This window comes from Coregonus clupeaformis, unplaced genomic scaffold (assembly GCF_020615455.1).
Source record: "Coregonus clupeaformis isolate EN_2021a unplaced genomic scaffold, ASM2061545v1 scaf0014, whole genome shotgun sequence".
In the NCBI taxonomy this organism is placed as follows: domain Eukaryota; kingdom Metazoa; phylum Chordata; class Actinopteri; order Salmoniformes; family Salmonidae; genus Coregonus; species Coregonus clupeaformis.
The window spans coordinates 727271-748757 of NW_025533469.1; the positions used below are offsets into that span (position 1 = coordinate 727271).

The 21487-nt window shown below is 43.8% G+C and overlaps 1 protein-coding gene across 1 annotated transcript; it reads right to left on the minus strand.

Moving 5' to 3' along the window:
* Positions 1 to 7226: 7226 nt before the first annotated feature.
* LOC123483033 (NLR family CARD domain-containing protein 3-like) lies at positions 7227 to 14953 on the minus strand (the record flags this gene model as incomplete). The annotated part of the gene is made up of 5 exons (XM_045212444.1): positions 7227 to 7742; positions 11464 to 11587; positions 11986 to 12159; positions 12452 to 14210; positions 14734 to 14953. Coding segments are annotated over 5 exons (2793 nt in total), but the record flags the coding sequence as incomplete, so codon positions are not given.
* Positions 14954 to 21487: the final 6534 nt, after the last annotated feature.

Sequence of the window (21487 nt, forward strand, 5' to 3'; positions counted from 1 at the left end):
AGGCACATTTCGGTCCTAATGGTACATTTCTCCAGTGCACAATCACATAGCATCCAAACTAACAAACTTCCAAAGCGGTGAGGAAAAACTCACCCTTTTCTGGCCATGACTTCAGAACGAGTTAGCTTGGCGGCAACGAATGAAACAAAGAAGAGATGCAGACCAGCCCCACGTTGGGCGCCATTTGTCGTATCGAGTAAATGCTGGCAATTATTGCTGATAAACAAAGGAGTCTGCTCATACTGAACTTGGATGATAAGGTTTATTCATATCACAAGGTTTCAGCATAAGTGACGGATGTCATGACACCCGGAGAGCGACTTCCCAGATTGCAATGGTCGCTCTAACCTCCCCTTCGTTTTTCACCCAGTATATATAATCTCCCCAAGATGTGGGTGGCTCCCTCTACTGTCCAATCCCCTGTCTACAACACACAGACTTCTCTGTCCTCTCCGGGGTGTCACATTAAAACCATTCCCTCTGACACTAAAATAACCGTCCTCTCCGGTTCCACTTAAAAACATTAACAACGTCATAATCTTCATATACGACACCTACAAATCCAAAAGGTTTTAATTTGAGAATGTTCATTTGTATGCCTCAAATATTAATCTGTCTTAAATTATCTGATGATTAGTTGAATCAGGTGTGTAAATGCTGGGCAAGAACAAAATGATTGAGAAACCCTGAGATAAACATAAAACCCTATCATTTAAAAGCTCCTCCACCATCTTTACCAGACGTTTGACTGATAACATGTGATAACACTTTGAAAACTGCTGTCTGTCAGCAACTAAGCACAAGTATCAGTTCTACTAACTAGTACTATCTCATTCCAGGTATTCATTCTCTTACTCTGTCCATTAGAATAGATTTTATTTCAGAAATACTCACTTTATTTTTTGGTTTTCTCCATATAGTGTTTTCTGCTCTGTCGTCTCAAAATGGATCCTGTACAAAAGAACAACTTTACTTTCTGTTTCAGCTCAACCGTCTCCCCATCCTGATAATAAAGTGTTTTATTGGTATCTTCCACTAGATGGCAGTAAACACCTGCTGTAACTAGACTACGACTATGTGTTCGGTTTCATACATGCAGTTTCCCAGAGGAGGAGTGCTGATCTAGGATCAGGTCCCCCCTGTCCATTTAATCTGTTTCATTATGATCTAAAAGGCTAAACTGATCCCAGATCAGTACTCCTACTCTTTATGAATACTGTCACAGGTGACTCCTCAAGATGAGGCTCATGATTTATAAGTTATATTCTTTAAGAATCAATTAATATCATTAAATGAACTGCTTTGCCATGAACAGATCTGTGAGGTCTTAACTTAAAGGTACTATATAGACTTTATGGTCATTTTAATGGGGTTGAACATTCATCCCATCAGATTGTGTAAAAGATTTTATGAGTTCAGAAAAATACTGACTTGGAAGCATCTCTCTGACCTCACCCTGCTGAAACACACTCAAGTATACAGTTATATGCTTGTCTGGTTTTACCCACTTTTACAGCCAATGTATGGACAGACTAGTTAGCCATCTGCCAATAGATGGACCCCACGCAGAACTTTCAGCAATGCAGCATCTTCAGTAAGCGAGTATTCCAGACACTCTCTTCTTATGAACCAGTTGCTGTTAAATGAAGGTTTTTGGACAGAAAACCTGCGGCTACGGTAGGATTCTAGGCTAATCTGGGCTGGCACCTCTGTTCCAAGATAGTCAGGAACAGTCTGAGGTGGAGGGGGCTGTGGAGCCATTATCCTGGCGGTGCTTGTGGAAGGGTGGGTAGGCTCTGCACACGGAGCTAACTGGAGCTCGGCAGCATCATAACTGTTGGGCTTGCCGGCGGCCTCGCTGGTTTGATGATGCTGCTGCTGCTCATCACTCTCCTTTGGCTTTGTTTGGCTACTTTTTGTCCATTGTCTGAAGAAGCCTATTGTGGTGAAACGTCAGGAGTACTTTTTTTTTTTTTTGAAACTTTTAAATGAGCCACATGGATGCTAACTGGGGACTCAGCTAAAACTAGACAAATACACCTTTTTATTTTGGTATTTTGGGGACCAAATAAATGTATACCAACAGTGGACAATTCCCAGCAAAAGCATGGAGCTCCAACTCTCTAGTGGAGAATAGAGGGAGTATTCCCCTTGGAGAATCCAGAGTGGCTCACTGAAGAAAAACATATTGGAGAATAACAACAATCTCAATCTGAAGCTATAAAGAAAAAAGGGGAATTCTTCTGAAAATCAGGAACACCATTCTTCCTCCTGGCCCACCTATGGTCCCTGTATGAATATTAGTTGGCATCTAATTGAAGAACATACTGTTTTATAGATCCCAGCCTGACAAACAATTGTTTGGGCCTTACTTTGAGCACTTTGCACTGTGCCTCCATTGAGTCTCCATGTGTCAAGCAGTACAGAGAAACGCCCTCTAGATGACAGCAGAGGCCTGCTCTTGGATCTACCATCTATATCAGCTAGTGAACTCAGGAGGATGGTGATTGTTTAACTAATTGTCTCTATTTTATATTTGAGGGATAATAGTTATCGTCTGGTAAAGGTTTTCATTTATTCATCATAGCTTGATGTCTTTTTTCCTGTGCTGCTTGGGTGCATTTGTTTCACAGCGCAGGTTTCAGGGCGCCTTGGTGCTTTATCTTGGCCAGGTCACAGTTGTAAATGAGAACTTGTTCTCAACTGGCTTCTTACCTGGTTAAATAAAGGGGAAATATAAATAAAATAAATAAAAATGCTGATTGGTTGACGTTTGTGTGTGCGGGTAGGCGCTGTTGGTGACTATGAACACATCCTCTGTTGTTGTTGTTATTGTTGTTGTTGTTGTTGAGACATGCTCACGTGGGGCTAAATAGTCCAGTCATTATTGTTGCCGATGTTTGTCGCTTTGATTCAAATTGTATTTTGTGACTCGACTAACAATATATTCATGTTACAGGGAACAGTCAATGCACTTCTAATGCCATATACATATAATTTAGAATGAACCTCTTTGGGGCGATGCTATGCATAGCAGGTACATCTAGCTTAAAGACTAGCGTCTAAGGGTATGGTTTATTAACTCCCTCAGTTGGGGAGGGGGTTGGTGGGTTTGTGGTAGGGTCAGGGTATTAGCTCACCAGATGGTTACTATTTTATACTTTCATCATTTCATTTAGTTTCTATCTTTTTCCCTCTTTCTTATTATCTTTAAAGATGCTCCTAATAACTATACATTTATGACACTTAACATTAGGGTACTGTAATGAATACTCAGGGAGAAAAAGGTGTAGATTCACGCGCAGAGCGCGGCAGGTGTGTATTACGCCTTTACAGAAGACAGGAATCGTGGTCACAGGCAGGCAATGGTCATACACAGGTAGGCAAACAGGCAGGTGAAACAAAACTAGGACTGAAGGCTAAAACTGGTTCTCACAAACGAGCTAGGAAAAGTCTTAGTAACTAGTGGTTCTGGTGAAAAATGTCCTTTAAATATCTCCACAATATCCCCATATGTCTTATTACCTGTTCTGACTGGCTGTAGCAGGCTGCCTAGTAAATTAAATGTCTTTGGCCCCATTACACTAAAACATGTAGGCACAATGTTGTCCTGATCCATGTCAATGAACAAAAATGAAAGACAGGGCTACGTTCAAGAACACAAAGAAACAGGGCTATGTTCAAGAACACAAAGAAACAGGGCTACGTTCAAGAACACAAAGAAACAGGGCTATGTTCAAGAACACAAGGTGAACTGAGAAAAATAAATACAGAACCTTACATTGATTACATAGATCACACAGAAGAGAGGTTAATATGTTCATTAAACTATGTTTTCTAGGTGGAAGGTTTACCCAGTGTATGAGATTAAAATGTATCAGCTGGTGATTAGGATTGTTAGATGAACCCACTAAGTTCCTGATGAACTCAACTGGTGAGCCTCTTTAGCAGCTAGTTCCATGGACACACTGATTTCAATGTCCTTTGCCAAGGTCAGATGACTTTCAGTCAACAGTCTCTTTTGTGTAGCTTCACTCCGTAGCCCACATACTAGTCTGTCTCTAATGATGTCATTTAGAACAGCATTAAACTCAGTGTTCTGGTAGTTTCTTTAATGCTGCAGCAAACATTGTTACTGATTCTCCCTCTTCCTGATGTCTCCTGTGGAACCTGAACCTTTCAGCATTAACTAGTGGTTCTGGTGAAAAATGTCCTTTAAGTATCTCCACAATATCCCCATACGTCTTACTACCTGTTCTGACTGGCTGTAGCAGGCTGCCTAGTAAATTAAATGTCTTTGGCCCCATTACACTAAAACATGTAGGCACAATGTTGTCCTCATCCATGTCATTTACAATAACAAAATATTAAAACCGTTCTCTATATGAGCTCCACTGCTCAATACTTTCATCAAATTGTCCAATGTTTCCAACAATTCCAATAATTTTTCGTTTCTCAATAAGCTCCTGATTGTCACTCACTTCAATATTGTTCTCAACCAAAGCAATATTTTCCTCAGTCACGTGATCTTCATTCACTTCACTCACTGACGTTTCCTCCTAAGTTCGCTCATTTAGCAGATTTAATTAAAAGGTTTGTCTTCACAGTTGAATAAATGTCCTTTCCTTTAATCAATGTATATTCCTCCTTTCTAATCAAGTTGTTTTCCCGCTCCGACGTCCGTCTCGAGTCCTTTTCTGCCGTCCATGACGATGTTAACTCTCTTTCTTAGCTAGCTAGACTATGCACTTGCCTCTGCTATCAATATACTGTGCTAACATTAGCCTATTCATTACCACAGAAAATAACAGTTTTAAACAGTTGTAAAAACCCACTTCTTCCAGACAGAATAGTTCCTGTAGATTCAGACTTACTCATCACCAATCTTTTGTTATGTCTCGTGGGTTTAATAACCATGTCTGTATAACAATTCAATAATGATGAGACAGGAGACAGGAATCAGTTCAACCATTTATCTGGAACGTGATCATCTCAACACATACAAACCCCCATGATGCTCTGCAGCACAACCCCAATATACAACAAATACATAGATAAGTAAATGGACACGAAATAAAACTCAGAGGAATTTAAATGTTCAGTTGTAGAAAGTAGGGCCATGGGATAGGGTCAGAAAGGTCAGTATGTTTGATAACTGGTTACAGAGGTGACATAACAAGCATAAGGTCCATTATAACACAGTGAAGTAGAGGTGGGAGCTAAAAGCAGACATGGACAGTGAGACGGTGTGAGGAGGTCAGGGGTGAAACACTAGATCAGGACAGGTAGAAATGGCAGGGCTGGAAATAGACACAGAGACACATTCTGATCATGGCTCAGACCTGACCTGAGACACCCAAACAGAAGATGCCATAGCAAAGTCCTGTCCAGTTGGCTATATGGGACTTCCTTTCATCAAAATACAACACATGGAAATGTGTCCAGTGTGTGTGTGTCCAGTGTGTGTGTGTGTGTGTGTCCAGTGTGTTTGTGTGTCCAATGTGTGTGTGTCCAGTGTGTGTGTATGTGTTCAGTGTGTGTGTGTGTGTGTGTCTAGTGTATGTATGTGTGTACAGTGTGTGTGTGTGTTCAGTGTGTGTGTTTGTTCAGTGTGTGTGTGTGTTCAGTGTGTGTCCAGTGTGTGTCCAGTTTGTGTGTCCACATGTGTGTGTGTGAATCCAGTGTGTGTGTGTGTGTGTGTGTGTGTGTGTGTGTGTGTGTGTGTGTGTGTGTGTGTGTGTATGTCCAGTGTGTGTGTGTGTGTGTCCAATATGTGTGTGTGTGTGTCCAGTGTGTGTGTGTGTGTGTGTCCAGTGTGTGTGTGTGTCCAGTGTGTGTGTTTGTGTGTGTGTGTGTGTGTTTGTGTGTGTGTGTCCAGTGTATGTGTGTGTGTCCAGTATGTGTGTGTGTCCAGTGTGTGTATGTGTTCAGTGTTCAGTGTGTGTATGTGTTCAGTGTTTGTGTGTGTGTCTACTGTATGAATGTGTGTTCAGTGTGTGTGTGAGTTCAGGTGTGTGTGTGTGTGTCCATTGTGTGTGTGTGTCCAGTGTGTGTGTGTGTCCAGTGTGTGTGTATGTGTTCAGTGTGTGTGTGTGTGTCTAGTGTATGTATGTGTGTTCAGTGTGTGTGTGTGTGTCCAGTGTGTGTGTGTGTTCAGTGTGTGTGTGTGTTCAGTGTGTGTTAAGTGTGTCCTGTGTGTGTGTGTCCAGTGTGTGTGTGTCCAATTTGTGTGTTTGTCAAGTGTGTGTGTGTGTGTGTGTGCAGTGTGTGTGTGTCCAGTGTGTGTGTGTCCAGTGTGCGTTTGTGTGTGTGTGTCCGGTGTATGTGTGTGTCCAGTGTGTGTGTTTGTGTGTGTGTGTGTGTGTGTGTGTGTTTGTGTGTGTGTGTGTGTGTGTGTCCAGTGTATGTGTGTGTGTGTCCAGTATGTGTGTGTGTCCAGTGTGTGTCCATTGTGTGTGTGTGTGTGTGTGTGTCCAGTGTGTGTATGTGTTCAGTGTGTGTGTGTCTAGTGTATGTATGTGTTCAGTGTATGTGTGTGTCCAGTGTGTGTGTGTGATCAGTGTGTGTATGTGTTCAGTGTTCAGTGTGTGTGTGTGAGTTCAGGTGTGTGTGTGTGTGTCCATTGTGTGTGTGTGTGTCCAGTGTGTGTGTGTCTGTCCAGTGTGTGTGTATGTGTTCAGTGTGTGTGTGTGTGTCTAGTGTATGTATGTGTGTTCAGTGTGTGTGTGTGTGTCCAGTGTGTGTGTTCAGTGTGTGTGTGTGTGTTCAGTGTGTGTTAAGTGTGTCTGTGTGTGTGTTTGTCCTGCATGTGTGTGTCCAGTGTGTGTGTGTCCATTGTGTGTGTTTGTCAAGTGTGTGTGTGTGTGTGTGTGTGCAGTGTGTGTGTGTCGAGTGTGTGTGTGTGTGTCCAGTGTATGTGTGTGCGTGTGTGCAGTGTGCGTATGTGTGTGTCCAGTGTGTGTGTGTGTGTGTGTGTCCACTGTGTGTGTCCACTGTGTGTTTGTGTGTCCAATGTGTGTGTGTGTGTGTGTATCCAGTGTGTGTGTGTGTGTCCAGTGTGTGTGTGTGTATAGTGTGTGTGTGTGTGTGTGTGTGTATCCAGTGTGTGTGTGTGTGTGTGTGTGTGTGTGTCCAGTGTGTGTGTTTTTGTCCAGTGTGTGTGTGTGTGTGTGTGTGTGTGTGTGTGTGTGTGTGTGTGTCAGTGTTACCATGGTTATTATTATTATTTACAGGGACACTGAGTCCCCGTCATACAAAACCCTAAACCCTGGATAGAGGGTCTCAGTGAATGTGGAGTGGAATGTGTTCAGGTGGGTCAGTGTGTCAGAGGAGACTCTGTAGAAGGACAGAGTGCCGGCTGGCCAGTCCAGATACACTCCTACTCTGTGGGAGCTGGAGGAGGGGACGTCTATGGTAATGGACTTATTATTGTGCCAGGCTCTGTAACTGTTGTCAGAGCAGATCAGACTCCAGGACTTGTCATTGTATCCAATCACACAGTCATTACCCCTTCCTCTCCTGCTGATTCCTTTATATGTCACTCCTATAACAGCCCTTCTCCCACTCCACTCTACCTCCCAGTAACAGCGCCCAGTCTGACCCTCTCTACACAGCACCTGTCTACAGACCTCAAATCTCTCTGGGTGATCAGAATACGGCTGCTCCTCTCTCCTACATGTCACCTTTCTGTTCTCCTCAGACAGAGAGAGGAATCTGTTTACTGTGTTTGGGTCCAGTGTGAGATCACAGACATCTGATGGATGAAACCAGACACAATATTAGAAATCATCATCATTCACATTAGAATGTTAACTCACTTTTCACTAATTCATTTAATGTAGATGTTTCAAGGTATCAAAAGGAGAAGTTAAGGTAACTTGAGATTTATTCAATGATCATATGTTATACTGTATGGTAATATAAAACACACGTATTCCCATTAATTACACACACACACACACACACACACACACACACACACACATCCTGAATGCATGAATACAAACACACATTTGACCCTGATTTGTACTTCTGTAGAACTACAGCTGATATTTAATATGACCAAGTAAGTAATGATGGTGGTCTTTGACTTCACTTGAATTAAGACTTATTCTTAGTCATATTCTTCACAGCAGTCAACACTCACATTTTCTAAGTCCAGGTTTCATTGTGTTCTCTCCACCATGTTCCACACTGTAGCGGTAAGCAGAAGAACAGACAGTCATTGAGGGATACACCTGAACTCTCACACACACACACACACACACACACACACACACACACACACACACACACACACACACACACACACACACACACACACACACACACACACACACACACACACACACACACACAGTCAGCATATATAACTCTGTGTGTATGTGTGTGTGTGTGTCCACTCTGTGTGTGTTAACGTTTTTTTGTGTGAGGCCAGTGTGTGTGTGTCCAGTGTGTGTGTGTGTCCAGTGTGTGTGTGTATGTGTGTGTGTGTGTGTGACCCCAGTGTGTGTGTGTTTTTGTGTGTGTCCAGTGTTTGTGTTTGTGTGTGTCCAGTGTGTGTGTGTGTGTGTGTGTGTCCAGCGTGTGTGTGTGTGTGGGGGGTCCAGTGTGTGTGTGTGTCCAGTGTGTGTGTGTCCAGTGTGTGTTTCCTTTGTGTGTGTGTGTGTGTGTCCTGTGTGTGTGTCCAGTGTGTGTGTGTGTTCAGTGTTTGTGTGTCCAGTGTTTGTGTGTGTGTGTCCAGTGTGTGTCCAGTGTGTGTGTGTGTGTCCAGTGTGTGTCCATTGTGAGTGAGTGCGTGTCCAGTGTGTGTGTGTGTGTGTGTCCATTGTGTGTGTGTGTGTCCAGTGTGTGTGTGTGTGTGTGTGTGTGTGTGTGTGTGTGTGTGTGTGTGTATGTGTGTGTGTGTGTGTGACCCCAGTGTGTGTGTGTGTGTGTGTGTCCAGTGTTTGTGTGTGTATTTGTCTGTGTCCAGTGTTTGTGTCTGTGTGTGTCCAGTGTGTGTGTGTGTGTGTGTGTCCAGAGTGTGTGTGTGTGTGTGTGTGTGTTTGTCCAGTGTGTGTGTGTGTGTCCAGTGTTTGTGTGTTTGTCAAGTGTGTGTACTGTACAGACACACACTGGACACACACACACACACACACACACTGGACACACACACACACTGGACAAACACACACACACTGGACCCACACACACACACACACTGGACACACACACACACTGGACAAACACACACACACTGGACCCACACACACACACACACACTGGACACACACACACACACACACACACACACATACATACACACAGGACCCCCCCACACACACACACACAAAGGACCCACAAACACACATTGGACACACACACACACACACACACACTCTCACACACACACACACACACACACACACACACACACACACACACACACACACACACATTGGACACACACACACACACACACACTGGACACACACACACACACACTGGACACACACACACACTGGACAAACACACACACACTGGACCCACACACACACACACACACACACTGGACACACACAGACACACACCCACATACATACACACAGGACCCACACACAAACACACAACACACACACACACACACACACACACACACACACAAAGGACCCACATACACACATTGGACACACACACACACACACACACACACACACACACACTGGTCACGCACACACACACACACACACACACACACAGTCTTTATATAACTTAGTCCAAGTGGTGGTCAGAATCTTTGTCTTAACTAGCCTGATAACTCCAACATGTCTGATATGAACATTGACATAAACCCTCTACATACTTGAGTTTCTCCAGTCTGCAGTGTGGATCCTCCAGTCCAGCAGAGAGCAGTCTGACTCCTGAGTCTCCTGGGTGATTGTAGCTCAGGTCCAGCTCTCTCAGGTGTGAGGGGTTTGACTTCAGAGCTGAGACCAGAGAAGCACAGCCTTCCTCTGTGACTAGACAGCCTGACAGCCTGCAAAGAGTCAAATCATATTAAAACCACACTGCTATTCTTTGGTGGTGAAAATAGTGGCAGTATATTTTTTCAAAATGTTCAGATATATCAGTGTCCTGAAACCTGCCATATCTATTCATAAATGAATGTATCATTATTAGAAATGACAAATTATCAAAGTATTGCTTGTAGATAGAAAAATGTATATGACAAATATTTGAGTTGACTGACCAGACCAGTTTAAAGAGCAGTATCAGTCAAAAGACAGACAGTGAGGTATCAGATTTAGATTGTATTGAGTATACAGTCCACACCATATCTAGTTTGACAGTGAAGCTAACATTTTTAAATGTTTCTCTGTACTCCAGCATTTTGGATTTGAGATCAAATGTTTCATATGTGACAGTATATAATGTCACCTTTAATTTGAGGGTATTTTTATACAAGTATGTTTCAACATTTAGAAATGAAAGCACTTTATGTATCTTGTCCCCCCATTTGAAGAAGTCATAAGTATTCTGACCAATTCACGTATAGTGTATTAAAGTAGTCAAAAGTTTAGTATTTGGTCCAGAACTCGTTGGATGCATTTGCAGTTTGTTTTGGTTGTGTTTTGGGTTATGTTTTGCCCGATAGTAACTGAATGGTGGATGATGACTGGAGTAATTTTCTGTCTAAGTGAGTAGATAACATGTTTCTAAACACTACTAAATTAATCCTGATGATGCCTTGATTAAGAATAATCATGAATGAATCATGAACAAAACATGCTAACCTCTCACCATTACCAATAACAGAGGGGGTATGATCCTTGTTCCTCTGTAACTTTCTCATTCATCATCATTCACGATTCATTCATGATTATTCATAATCATGGTAGCATCCACATGAATGTAGAAGTGTTCAGAAACATATTCTATTCTTACTGACAATACAAGTGAAGTGACTCCAAAATGACACAGGACATTATTCAAAATTCAGTTTCTATTGGGAAAAACATCATCCAAAACACAACCAAGACAAACTGCAAATGTATTCAACAAGTTTGTAGAATCACAAGCTTGATGTAATCACTGCAGGTAAGGATTATGGGACCAAATACTAAACTTTGGACTAAATTAATTTGTCCAAATAATAAAATACTTTTTCAAATGGGAGAACTAGATACATTAAGTGCTTTCATTTCTAAACAGTAAAATATATATGAATATCCTCAAATAAAAGGTGACATTCTGTACTGTTGCCTAATATGAAACATTCTATCTCAAATCCAAAATGCTGGAGCATAGCACCAAATGTAAAACTGTAAGCTTCACTGTCCAAACACATATGGTGTGGACTATGTGTGCCTGGTAAACACATGTGGATCTGGTGAGCAGTTATCACTTGTTGACCAACTACAGGAATTCTGACCTCAGAGTCTCCAGTTTACAGTGGGGATTCCCCAGTCCAGCAGAGAGCAGCTTCACTCCTGAATCCTTCAGGTCATTGTTACTCAGATCCAGCTCTCTCAGGTGTGAGGGGTTTGACTTCAGAGCTGAGACCAGAGAAGCACAGCCTTCCTCTGTGAATAGACAGCGTGACAGCCTGTAAAGAGTCAAATCATATTAAAACCACACTGCTATTCTTTGGTGTTGAGTAATTTTATTTCTGTGAGTAGATAACATGTTTCTAAACACTACTGAATGAATCCTAATGATACCATGATTGAGAAAGATCATGAATGAATCATGAATAATAATGAGTGAGAAAGTTACAGAGGCTACAACAAAACATGCTAACCTCTCACCATTAACATCAAATAAAAGGTGACATTCTATAATGAAACATTCAATCTGAAATCCAAAATGCTGGAGCATAGCACCAAATGTAAAACTGTAAGCTTCACTGTCCAAACACATATGGTGTGGACTATGTGTACCTGGTAAACACATGTGGATCTGGTGAACAGTTATCACTTGTTGACCAACTACAGGAATACTGACCTCAGAGTCTCCAGTTTACAGTGGGGATTCCCCAGTCCAGCAGAGAGCAGCTTCACTCCTGAATCCTTCAGGTCATTGTTACTCAGATCCAGCTCTTTCAGGTGTGAGGGGTTTGACTTCAGAGCTGAGACCAGAGAAGCACAGCCTTTCTCTGTGAGTCCACAGAATGACAGCCTGCAAAGAGATCATCATGATTTCACAAACACACTGTTATTTTAACACCAGTAGTGTAGAAGGACAATGGCAGATGCATTTGGTTTATTCTCTTAAACAACATATAGATTAATCTTCCGTCTCCTAGAATTGTATGGTCATATTGTTATACTAATGTGAACATCAATGCATTGATTCAGTAAGTTTTTCAATATAATATAATATATTATATACATATTATAATATATATTTTTCTCTAAACTGAATATTTCTTCCTGATGATTAGTACTTAAATGTCATTTTATGTACTCACAGAGCAGCTCTGGAGGCTTTGACCACTGGCAGCAGCCTCAGAAGACCTTCCTCTGATCTGGAGTATTTATTCGGGTCAAACACATCCAGCTCCTTTTCTGAAGTCAGCAACACAAAGACCAGAGCTGACCACTGTGCAGGTGACAGTTCTTCTTCTGAGAGACTTCCTGATCTCAGGTATCTTTGGATCTCCTCCACTAGAGAATGGTCATTCAGTTCATTCAGACAGTGGAACAGATTGATGCACCTCTCTGGAGAGGGATTCTCCCTGATCTTCTCCTTGATGTACTTGACTGTTTCTTCATGGCTCTGTGAGCTGCTTCTTGTCTTTGTCAGTAGACCTCGTAAGTGCTTCTGATTGGACTCCAGTGAGAGGCCCAGAAGGAAGCGGAGGAACAGGTCCAGGTTTCCTGTCTCACTTTGTAAGGCTTTATCCACAGCACTCTTGTAGACAGTAACTTCAGTAACTTGCGGATCGGCCATTAGATTCTCATTGTTGTTGAAGAATGAGAGGAACACAAATACAGCAGCCAGAAACTCCTGAATGCTCAGATGCACGAAGCAGTACACCTTGTCCTGGTACAGCCCACATTCCTCTTTAAAGAGCTGTGTGCACAATCCTGAGTACACTGAGGCTTCATTGACATCAATGCCAGCCTCTTTCAGGTCTTCTTCATAGAAAATCAGATTGCCATTCACAAGCTGTTGAAAAGCCAGTTTTCCCAGTGACAGAATGCTCTCTTTATTCCAGTGTGGACCTGTCTCTTCTTTCCAAAGATACTTTTCATCCTTCTGTTTGGTATGAAACTCCACAAGGTGTGAGTACATCTCAGTCAGAGTCTTGGGCATCTCTTCTCTCTGGTCTGTACTCAACATGTGTTCAAGGACTATTGCAGAAATCCAACAGAAGACTGGAATATGGCACATGATGTGGAGGCTCCTTGATGTCTTTATGTGTGAGATGATTCTGCTGGCCAGGTCCTCATCACTGAATCTCTTCCTGAAGTACTCCTCCTTCTGTGGGTCATTGAACCCTCGTACCTCTGTCACCTGGTCAACACACACTGAAGGGATCTTATTGGCTGATGCAGGTCGGGTAGTTATCCAGAGGAGAGCAGAGGGAAGCAGATTTCCCTTGATGAGATTTGTCAGCAGAACATCCACTGATGTTGACTCTGTGACGTCACAACAGATCTTGTTCTTCTGGAAGTCTAGGGGCAGTCGGCACTCATCCAGACCATCAAAGATGAACAGAACTTTGTACTTGTCGTAGTTGGAGGTTCTTGATTCTTTGGTTTCCATTGAGAAGTGATTGAGAAGTTCAATCAAAGTGTGTTTCTCCTTTTTCATCAAATTCAGCTCCCGAAAAGGGAATGAAAATACAAATTGGACATCCTGATTTGCTTTTCCTTCAGCCCAGTCCAGAATGAACTTCTGCACAGAGACTGTTTTTCCAATGCCAGCGACTCCCTTTGTCAGCACAGTTCTGATAAGTTTGTCTTGTCCAGTTAAGGGTCTGAAGATGTCGTTACATTTGATTGCAGTCTCTGGTCTTGCTTGTTTCCTGGTTGTTGTCTCAATCTGTCTCAGCTCATGTTCATTATTGACCTCTCCTGTTCCACCCTCTGTGATGTAGAGCTCTGTGTAGATCTTATTGAGAAGTGTTGGGTTTCCTTGTTTAGCGATCCCCTCAAATACACATTGAAACTTCTTCTTTAGATTAGATTTGAGTTCACGTTGGCAAATCACAGCAAGCTCATCTGAATCTAGAAATAACACAGAGGATATTAATATTACGTCTGTTTTAATGCCTACAGTATTCTAGGATTGTTATAACATTTTTAAATTATAATTTATTCTCTTAACTGACTGTATATAACATTTTAAATTATAATTTATTCTCTTAACTGACTGTATAAATGTTTTCATAATGCATTACAGACTGGAGTGACTGATTACTTTCTCTCTCTCTCTCTCTCTCTCTCTCTCTCTCTCTCTCTCTCTCTCTCTCTCTCTCTCTCTCTCTCTCTCTCTCTCTCTCTCTCTCTCTCTCTCTCTCTCTCTCTCTCTCTCTCTCTCTCTCTCTCTCTCTCTCTCTCTCTCTCTCTCTCTCTCTCTAAATTAATCAACACAACACATCCCTGCTGCTACTTGATGAGGTCACTAGGTGTTGTGTTAAGGCTGCTACAATATCATTTAGTTACACAGCTACTTTAGCTGTACTTTAGCTACAGCTTTTAAATGTTCTAAAACAGCATTTAACATGAGGCAGACAGCTCTTACTTTTCTCCAGTGTGTCAGCAAGCTCCTTCTGGTTCATTTTCCTCAGGACATGCAGTGTGATCTTCAGAGCCCCCTCTCTGGCACTGCTCTCCTGCTTCTCATCTTCAGCGTCCACCACTTCCTTATCCTGCTTCTGACTCTCAAAGCCTTCTGGGAGTTCTGGACTAAGAATCCTCTTAAACATCTTCAGCTCGTTCTTCAAAAATGTCATAATATTCTCTTCAAGCAACTGAAATAAATCAAGTAAAAAAGTTAAGCAAGATAAGAAATGCTTTCTCATTAACACATGAATGAATGACTGACAGATCAACTTTACTTGAGGTAAACAAAAACAAATGTACATAACAGGACCACATACACTGAATATGGAGGCCAGGTCTGTTTGATGACTCTGGGAAGACTGACCACTGAGAATCTCTGACTCTGATCTCTCCTGTTGGTTTCTGTGGACAAAACATGAGATTACATCTCCTCATCCAGGGAGTGCACACACACACACACACACACACACACACACACACACACACACACACACACACACACACACACACACACACAGGGAGGGAACGTAGTGTTTCTTTAATATTGTTTTAGGACTATGAAAATGGAAAAAAGGATTGGCCTATGGATTATGAAAACAACCAAAAATAAATGGTAAAATGGGAGAGGAGAAATGACTAGGGACAGTGTTGTTTAACTCACTGACCATGACCCATGAGTTCTTCTTACCTTTGTTCAGTAGAAAAGTCTCCATCTCTAAACTTCATAGGTTGATCCATAGACTGGTCACTCTTCATGGACACACAGCTGGGTACAGTGGAGGCTGGTCTCTCCTGCTTGATTGGACTTCAACACAACAGAGACAAACATTACGTCTCTCATCTACTCTGAGCTCAGATGGGGAAACATAAGAAAAGTTTCATTCCAAAACGCTATATATCCATATTCAGTAATGTTGGTAAATTAGCTTTTATTGTTTGAAGAAATGATTAAAGAGATTGGTGTGTTTTTTCACTATCTAATCATGGCATGGGGTTGTTCAATGACAGACATGTATTTGTTTAAAATCTATCACGTGATGGTTTCATTTCAGAGAGACAAATAATCATGTTTTTTGCTAAATACTACATATCTGCCTCACTCTCTGAGAAATAAGTAGTACTGCTAGGTTTTACACAGTAATAATATATATATCTGCCTCACTCTCTGAGAAATAAGTAGTACTGCTAGGTTTTACACAGTAATAATATATATCTGCCTCACTCTCTGAGAAATAAGTAGTACTGCTAGGTTTTACACAGTAATAATAATAAAGAAGAACGCTCGATCGAGGTGTTACTTTGGCAGATAATGTCACCCATCGAAATACATCGTTTTTTATTTATTTTAATAATTAACTAAATGTATGTTGTTTTTGGTTTATGTCAGTTTCATTGTGCTATGCTATGAAGTGTTATTTTATTGTTGTAAGTTGTAAAATGAACTAGAATATGTCATATTTTGCAATTCTGAGTAATTACTACTTTATTAAGGATATTCACTTTATTCAGTACTACAGCAGTTGCTAAATAATTCCAATAGAATGCAGCATAAGACCATGAATGACATTTCAGAATGTTAGTTTAGTTTTCTCCCTGGATACACCATCACCCCCTCACAGGAAAACTCCTGCACAAACTTTTTACTGTCCCTTTCCACACTGCTAACGCAATAAGCCTGAACATTAATTTAGTCACCTCTGGTCGAGAAAAACATATTTTCCTAGTACATTCATTCATAGTCAGATTCATCAACCACCCGAGCCACTGCCTGTTCACCCCGCTATCATCCAATAGCGAGGTCAGTACAGGTGCATCAAAGCAGGGACCAAGAGACTGAAAAACAGCTTCTATCTCAAGGCCATCAGACTGTTAAATAGCCATCACTAGCACATTAGAGGCTGCTGCTGCCTATTGAAATCACTGGCCACTTTAAGAAATGGAACACTAGTCACTTTAATAATGTTTACATATCTTGCACTACTCATCTCATATGTATATACTGTATTCTATAATATACTACTGTATCTTAGTCCATGACGCTCTGTCATTGCTTGTCCATATATGTATATATTCTTAAATTCCATTCCTTACTTAGATATTTGTGTATTAGGTATTTGTTGTGAAATTGTTAGATATTACTTGTTAAATATTACTGCCCTGTCGGAGCTAGAAGCAGAAGCATTTCGCTACACCCGCTATAACATCTGCTAAACACGTGTATGTGACAAATAACATTTGATTTGATTTGATGTAATTTATTGGTGGGCTTTTCTATTCCGAGGTTATTTACTCCCAATATCATATATTAAGATTGTTTTCTATAATGCATGTAAACTAGGGTTGAGGTTAGTGCATCTGACTAGTGATTATTTACCAGGGGTTCAACACCAGCTATAGTCACTATTTTGTTGCTCTTCCAAAAGCATCACAGGCCTAATACGAGATATATAGCTAACTAAAGTAATGAGTGACCATCTTAGAAAATCATGGGACATATAGTATTTGGTTGCATAATATTTTATGTCAATCATATTGCTGCTTGTAGCCTATAACTGATGCTTCGTTGTCTTATGCTGCCATCTATTGGAAATATTTAGCAATTAAAAGTTATTAATTCACATACAGACATTGGTGAGGCAGCTGAGAAATAAAGTGTATTAGATCAGTCTCAAACCTGCCCCACGCCAATTGCTGGACTTTCACACAGAGGTTACTAGGTCACCCAATTCAAACCATATTTGAAAAATAAAACAAATGTGTCTTATTTATCAAGTGTTCTGTCTTGCAATTATACATATAATAAAATAACAACAAAATAATCAAAATGCTATTTAATACTATAATTGTATTTACTAAGATAATATTATTACTAAAATAGGTTCTAAAAGTGTTCTAGGCTACTCTACCCTAAATTTAGGGGTTAGGGTTACGGCTAAAATAGGTTATAAGTAGGGTAAGAGTTTCTGTATAGCACTTTGTGACATCTGCTGGTGTAAAAAGGGCTTTATAAACAGGGGTGCACATAACTGGTACGCAGGTACGCAAGCGCAACAAAAAACAAGAATGCGTAATGCCACTTGTGTTACTACGCGCCTTTGCGTACTTGACCGATCTTCTCATCTAACCTTACACATGACATGTTGCTTGTCAACTACTGTCAGGGATTGTCACGGTTTCGGCCGAGGCTGCCTCTCTCCCTTGTTCGGGCAGGTTTCGGCGATCGTCGTCTCCGGAATTCTAGCTGCCACCGTTGTATGTTCCATGTTTCCTGTTTGATTAGTTTTGTCTGTTAGCCACACCTGTCTTGTGTTATGTCTCATTAAGCACCCTATTTAGTTTCCTTGTTGTTAGTGTAGTGTTGTGTGTAATTGTTTTGTGTCAGGTGTTTGTGCGTTACCCGTGTTTCGGTACGCCAGTTACGATTAGCTTCCTCCTCGGTTGAGGAGAGTTTTGCGCCCTGTGTTTGTGCGCTCGTGTTTGACGCCTGTGTGCGTCTGTTTGGCCTCAGGCCGTTTTTGGATTATTTTGCTCTCACTAGTAAAGTCTTGTTGGACTGTACATCTGCTTCTGCGCCTGATTCCACACCACACCATTTAAACACCGTGACAGAATTACACACCCGACATGGTATCAGTAGGAGCCGAAGCAGCCCCGACGAGACTGGAGGTCCAGGTTCGGGAACAACAGGACCAGATACAGCAGATGGGGACCGCCCTGCAGGAGGTGATCACCACGCTCCGAGGCTGGGGAGCGCCTCCACCACCTCCCTCACTGCCAGCACCATCGGCCAGTCCACCCATTCCATTGCCAGAACCCCGAGGAATCCGACTCTCTCTCCCGAGGGCCTACGACGGAACCGCGGCTGGGTGTCAGGGATTCCTCCTCCAGGTGGAGCTGTACCTGGCCACCGTACACCCGGCACCCTCGGGGCATGAGAGCGTGTCCGCCCTGATCTCCTGCCTGTCCGGGAAGGCGTTGGAATGGGCCAACGCGGAGTGGAGGAAGATCGACGCCGAGACGATCACCTACAACGAGTTCTCCCGCCGCTTCAGGGCGGTGTTTGACCATCCCCCGGAGGGGAAAGCGGCGGGGGAGCGTCTGGTCTTCCTCCGGCAGGGGAGAAGGAGTGTCCAAGAATTCGCTCTCGAATTCCGTACTCTAGCGGCAGATGCAGGGTGGAATGAGCGGGCCCTCGTCGATCTATACAGATGTAGCCTACGAGAGGACGTCCGTCGGCAGCTGGCTTGTAGGGACACCAGTCTCTCTTTCGACCAGCTGGTCGACATGTCCATCAGGTTGGATAACCTATTGGCCACCCGCGGACGTCCTGAGGGGGGTCCGTCCATTTCACCCTCCAGCGCCTCCGAGCCGTGTCCTATGGAGCTCGGGGGCGCTGGCGCTAGAGAGAGGAGGAGTCGGTTGGTTAGGGGGTCCATCCACTGCACCAACTGTGGTCGGGGAGGACACACCGCGGCTAGGTGCTGGGGATGGCCTCCTAGGGGGGATGACGACGGGTCCCGCACTGGGGATTCCCTCCAGGTGAGTAGGCGCCCCACTCACCCAGAGCTCACTGTTGCCCATTTTTGGATGCCTGTGCGTTTTCCACAGGTAGCACCTCATTCCCAGCATAAGGCGCTGGTAGATTCAGGTGCGGCTGGGAATTTTATTGATAAAAGGTTTTGTTTAGCGTTAGGGATTCCCCTTATTCCTGTTGATGTTCCTTTCCCCGTTCATGCCCTAGATAGTCGTCCGTTGGGTACGGGCTTAATCAGGGAGGTCACGGCGCCACTTAGGATGTGTGCGCAGGGGGATCATCAGGAGATGATTCAGCTGTTCCTGATTGACTCTCCTGCGTATCCGGTGGTGCTGGGCATGCCCTTGTTGAGTACCCATAACCCAGCTATTTCGTGGCAGGAGAGGGATCTGATGGAGTGGTCTGCTCAGTGTGTGGGTAGATGTTTGGGCGTTTCCGTAGGGGCTACCTCGGTGGAGAGTCCAAACCAGGTGCCCGCATTGCACGTTCCCCCCGAGTATGGGGATTTGGCTATTGCGTTTAGTAAGGCGAGGGCGACGCGGTTGCCACCCCATAGGCAGGGAGATTGTGCGATAGACCTCCAGGCAGGAGCTGCGCTCCCACGGAGCCATGTGTATCCTCTGTCTCAGGAGGAGAAGAAAGCTATGGAGATTTACATAGACGAATCTCTGAGACAAGGATACATACGGCCTTCCACTTCCCCCGCGTCCTCGAGTTTCTTTTTTGTGAAGAAAAAGGATGGTGGTTTGCGCCCGTGCATCGATTACCGTGGTCTTAATCAGATTACGGTGAAGTACAGTTATCCACTCCCGCTGATTGCGACCATGACTGAGTCGTTGCATGGGGCGCGTTTCTTCACGAAATTAGATCTCAGGAGCGCGTACAACTTGGTGCGCATCAGGGAGGGTGATGAATGGAAGACAGCCTTTAGTACCACCTCGGGCCATTACGAGTATCTGGTCATGCCATACGGGTTGATGAACGCTCCGTCAGTTTTCCAATCATTCGTGGATGAGATCTTCAGGGACATGCAGGGGCAGGGGGGTGGTTGTGTACATTGATGACATTCTCGTGTACTCGCCTACCCGTGTCGAGCATGTGGCCCTGGTGCGTAGAGTGTTGCGGAGGCTGGTGGAGCACGACCTGTATGTGAAGGCAGAGAAGTGTCTGTTTTTCCAGGAGTCGGTCTCCTTTTTGGGTTATCAGTTGTCTGCGTCAGGGGTGAAGATGGAGGTAGACCGGTTGTCGGCCGTGCGTAATTGGCAAACACCAACCACTGTGAAGGAGGTGCAGCAGTTTTTGGGGTTTGCAAATTACTACAGGAGGTTTATCCGGGGTTTTGGACAGGTGGCAGCTCCCATCACGTCTCTGTTGAAGGGGGGTCCGGTGCGTCTGCAGTGGTCGGCCGAGGCGGACAGGGCGTTTGGGAGGCTGAAGGACCTGTTTACCTCGGCCCCGGTGCTGGCGCATCCGGATCCCTCTTTGCCGTTCCAGGTAGAGGTGGACGCGTCAGAGGCCGGTTTAGGAGCCGTGCTTTCACAACGGTCTGGCGCGCCACCTAAACTCCGCCCCTGTGCTTTTTATTCTAAGAAGCTCAGTCCGGCGGAGCGGAACTATGACGTAGGCGACAGGGAGCTGTTAGCCGTGGTACAGGCTCTAAAGGTGTGGAGGCACTGGCTTGAGGGGGTTCAACACCCTTTCCTCATTTTGACGGACCACCGTAACCTGGAGTACATCCGGGCGGCGAGGAGACTGAACCCTCGCCAGGCAAGATGGAGTATGTTCTTGACCAGGTTTACTTTTAAGATCACGTACATCCCTGGGTCACAGAATGGCAAGGCAGATGCGCTGTCTCGGCGGTATGACACGGAGGAGAGGTCCGTGGAGCCCACCCCCATACTGCCTGAGTCGTGTCTGGTGGCACCGGTAGTGTGGGAGGTCGATACTGAACTCGAGCGGGCGTTACGCACCGACCCTAGTCCACCACAGTGCCCGGAGGGTCGGAAGTACGTTCCGCTCGAGGTTCGGGATCGATTGATCTATTGGTCTCACACGTCACCCTCCTCTGGACACCCTGGTATCGGCCGGACAGTGCACTGTCTTAGTGCCAAGTACTGGTGGCCCACGTTGGCAAGGGATGTGAGGGTTTATGTTTCCTCCTGCTCGGTGTGCGCCCAGT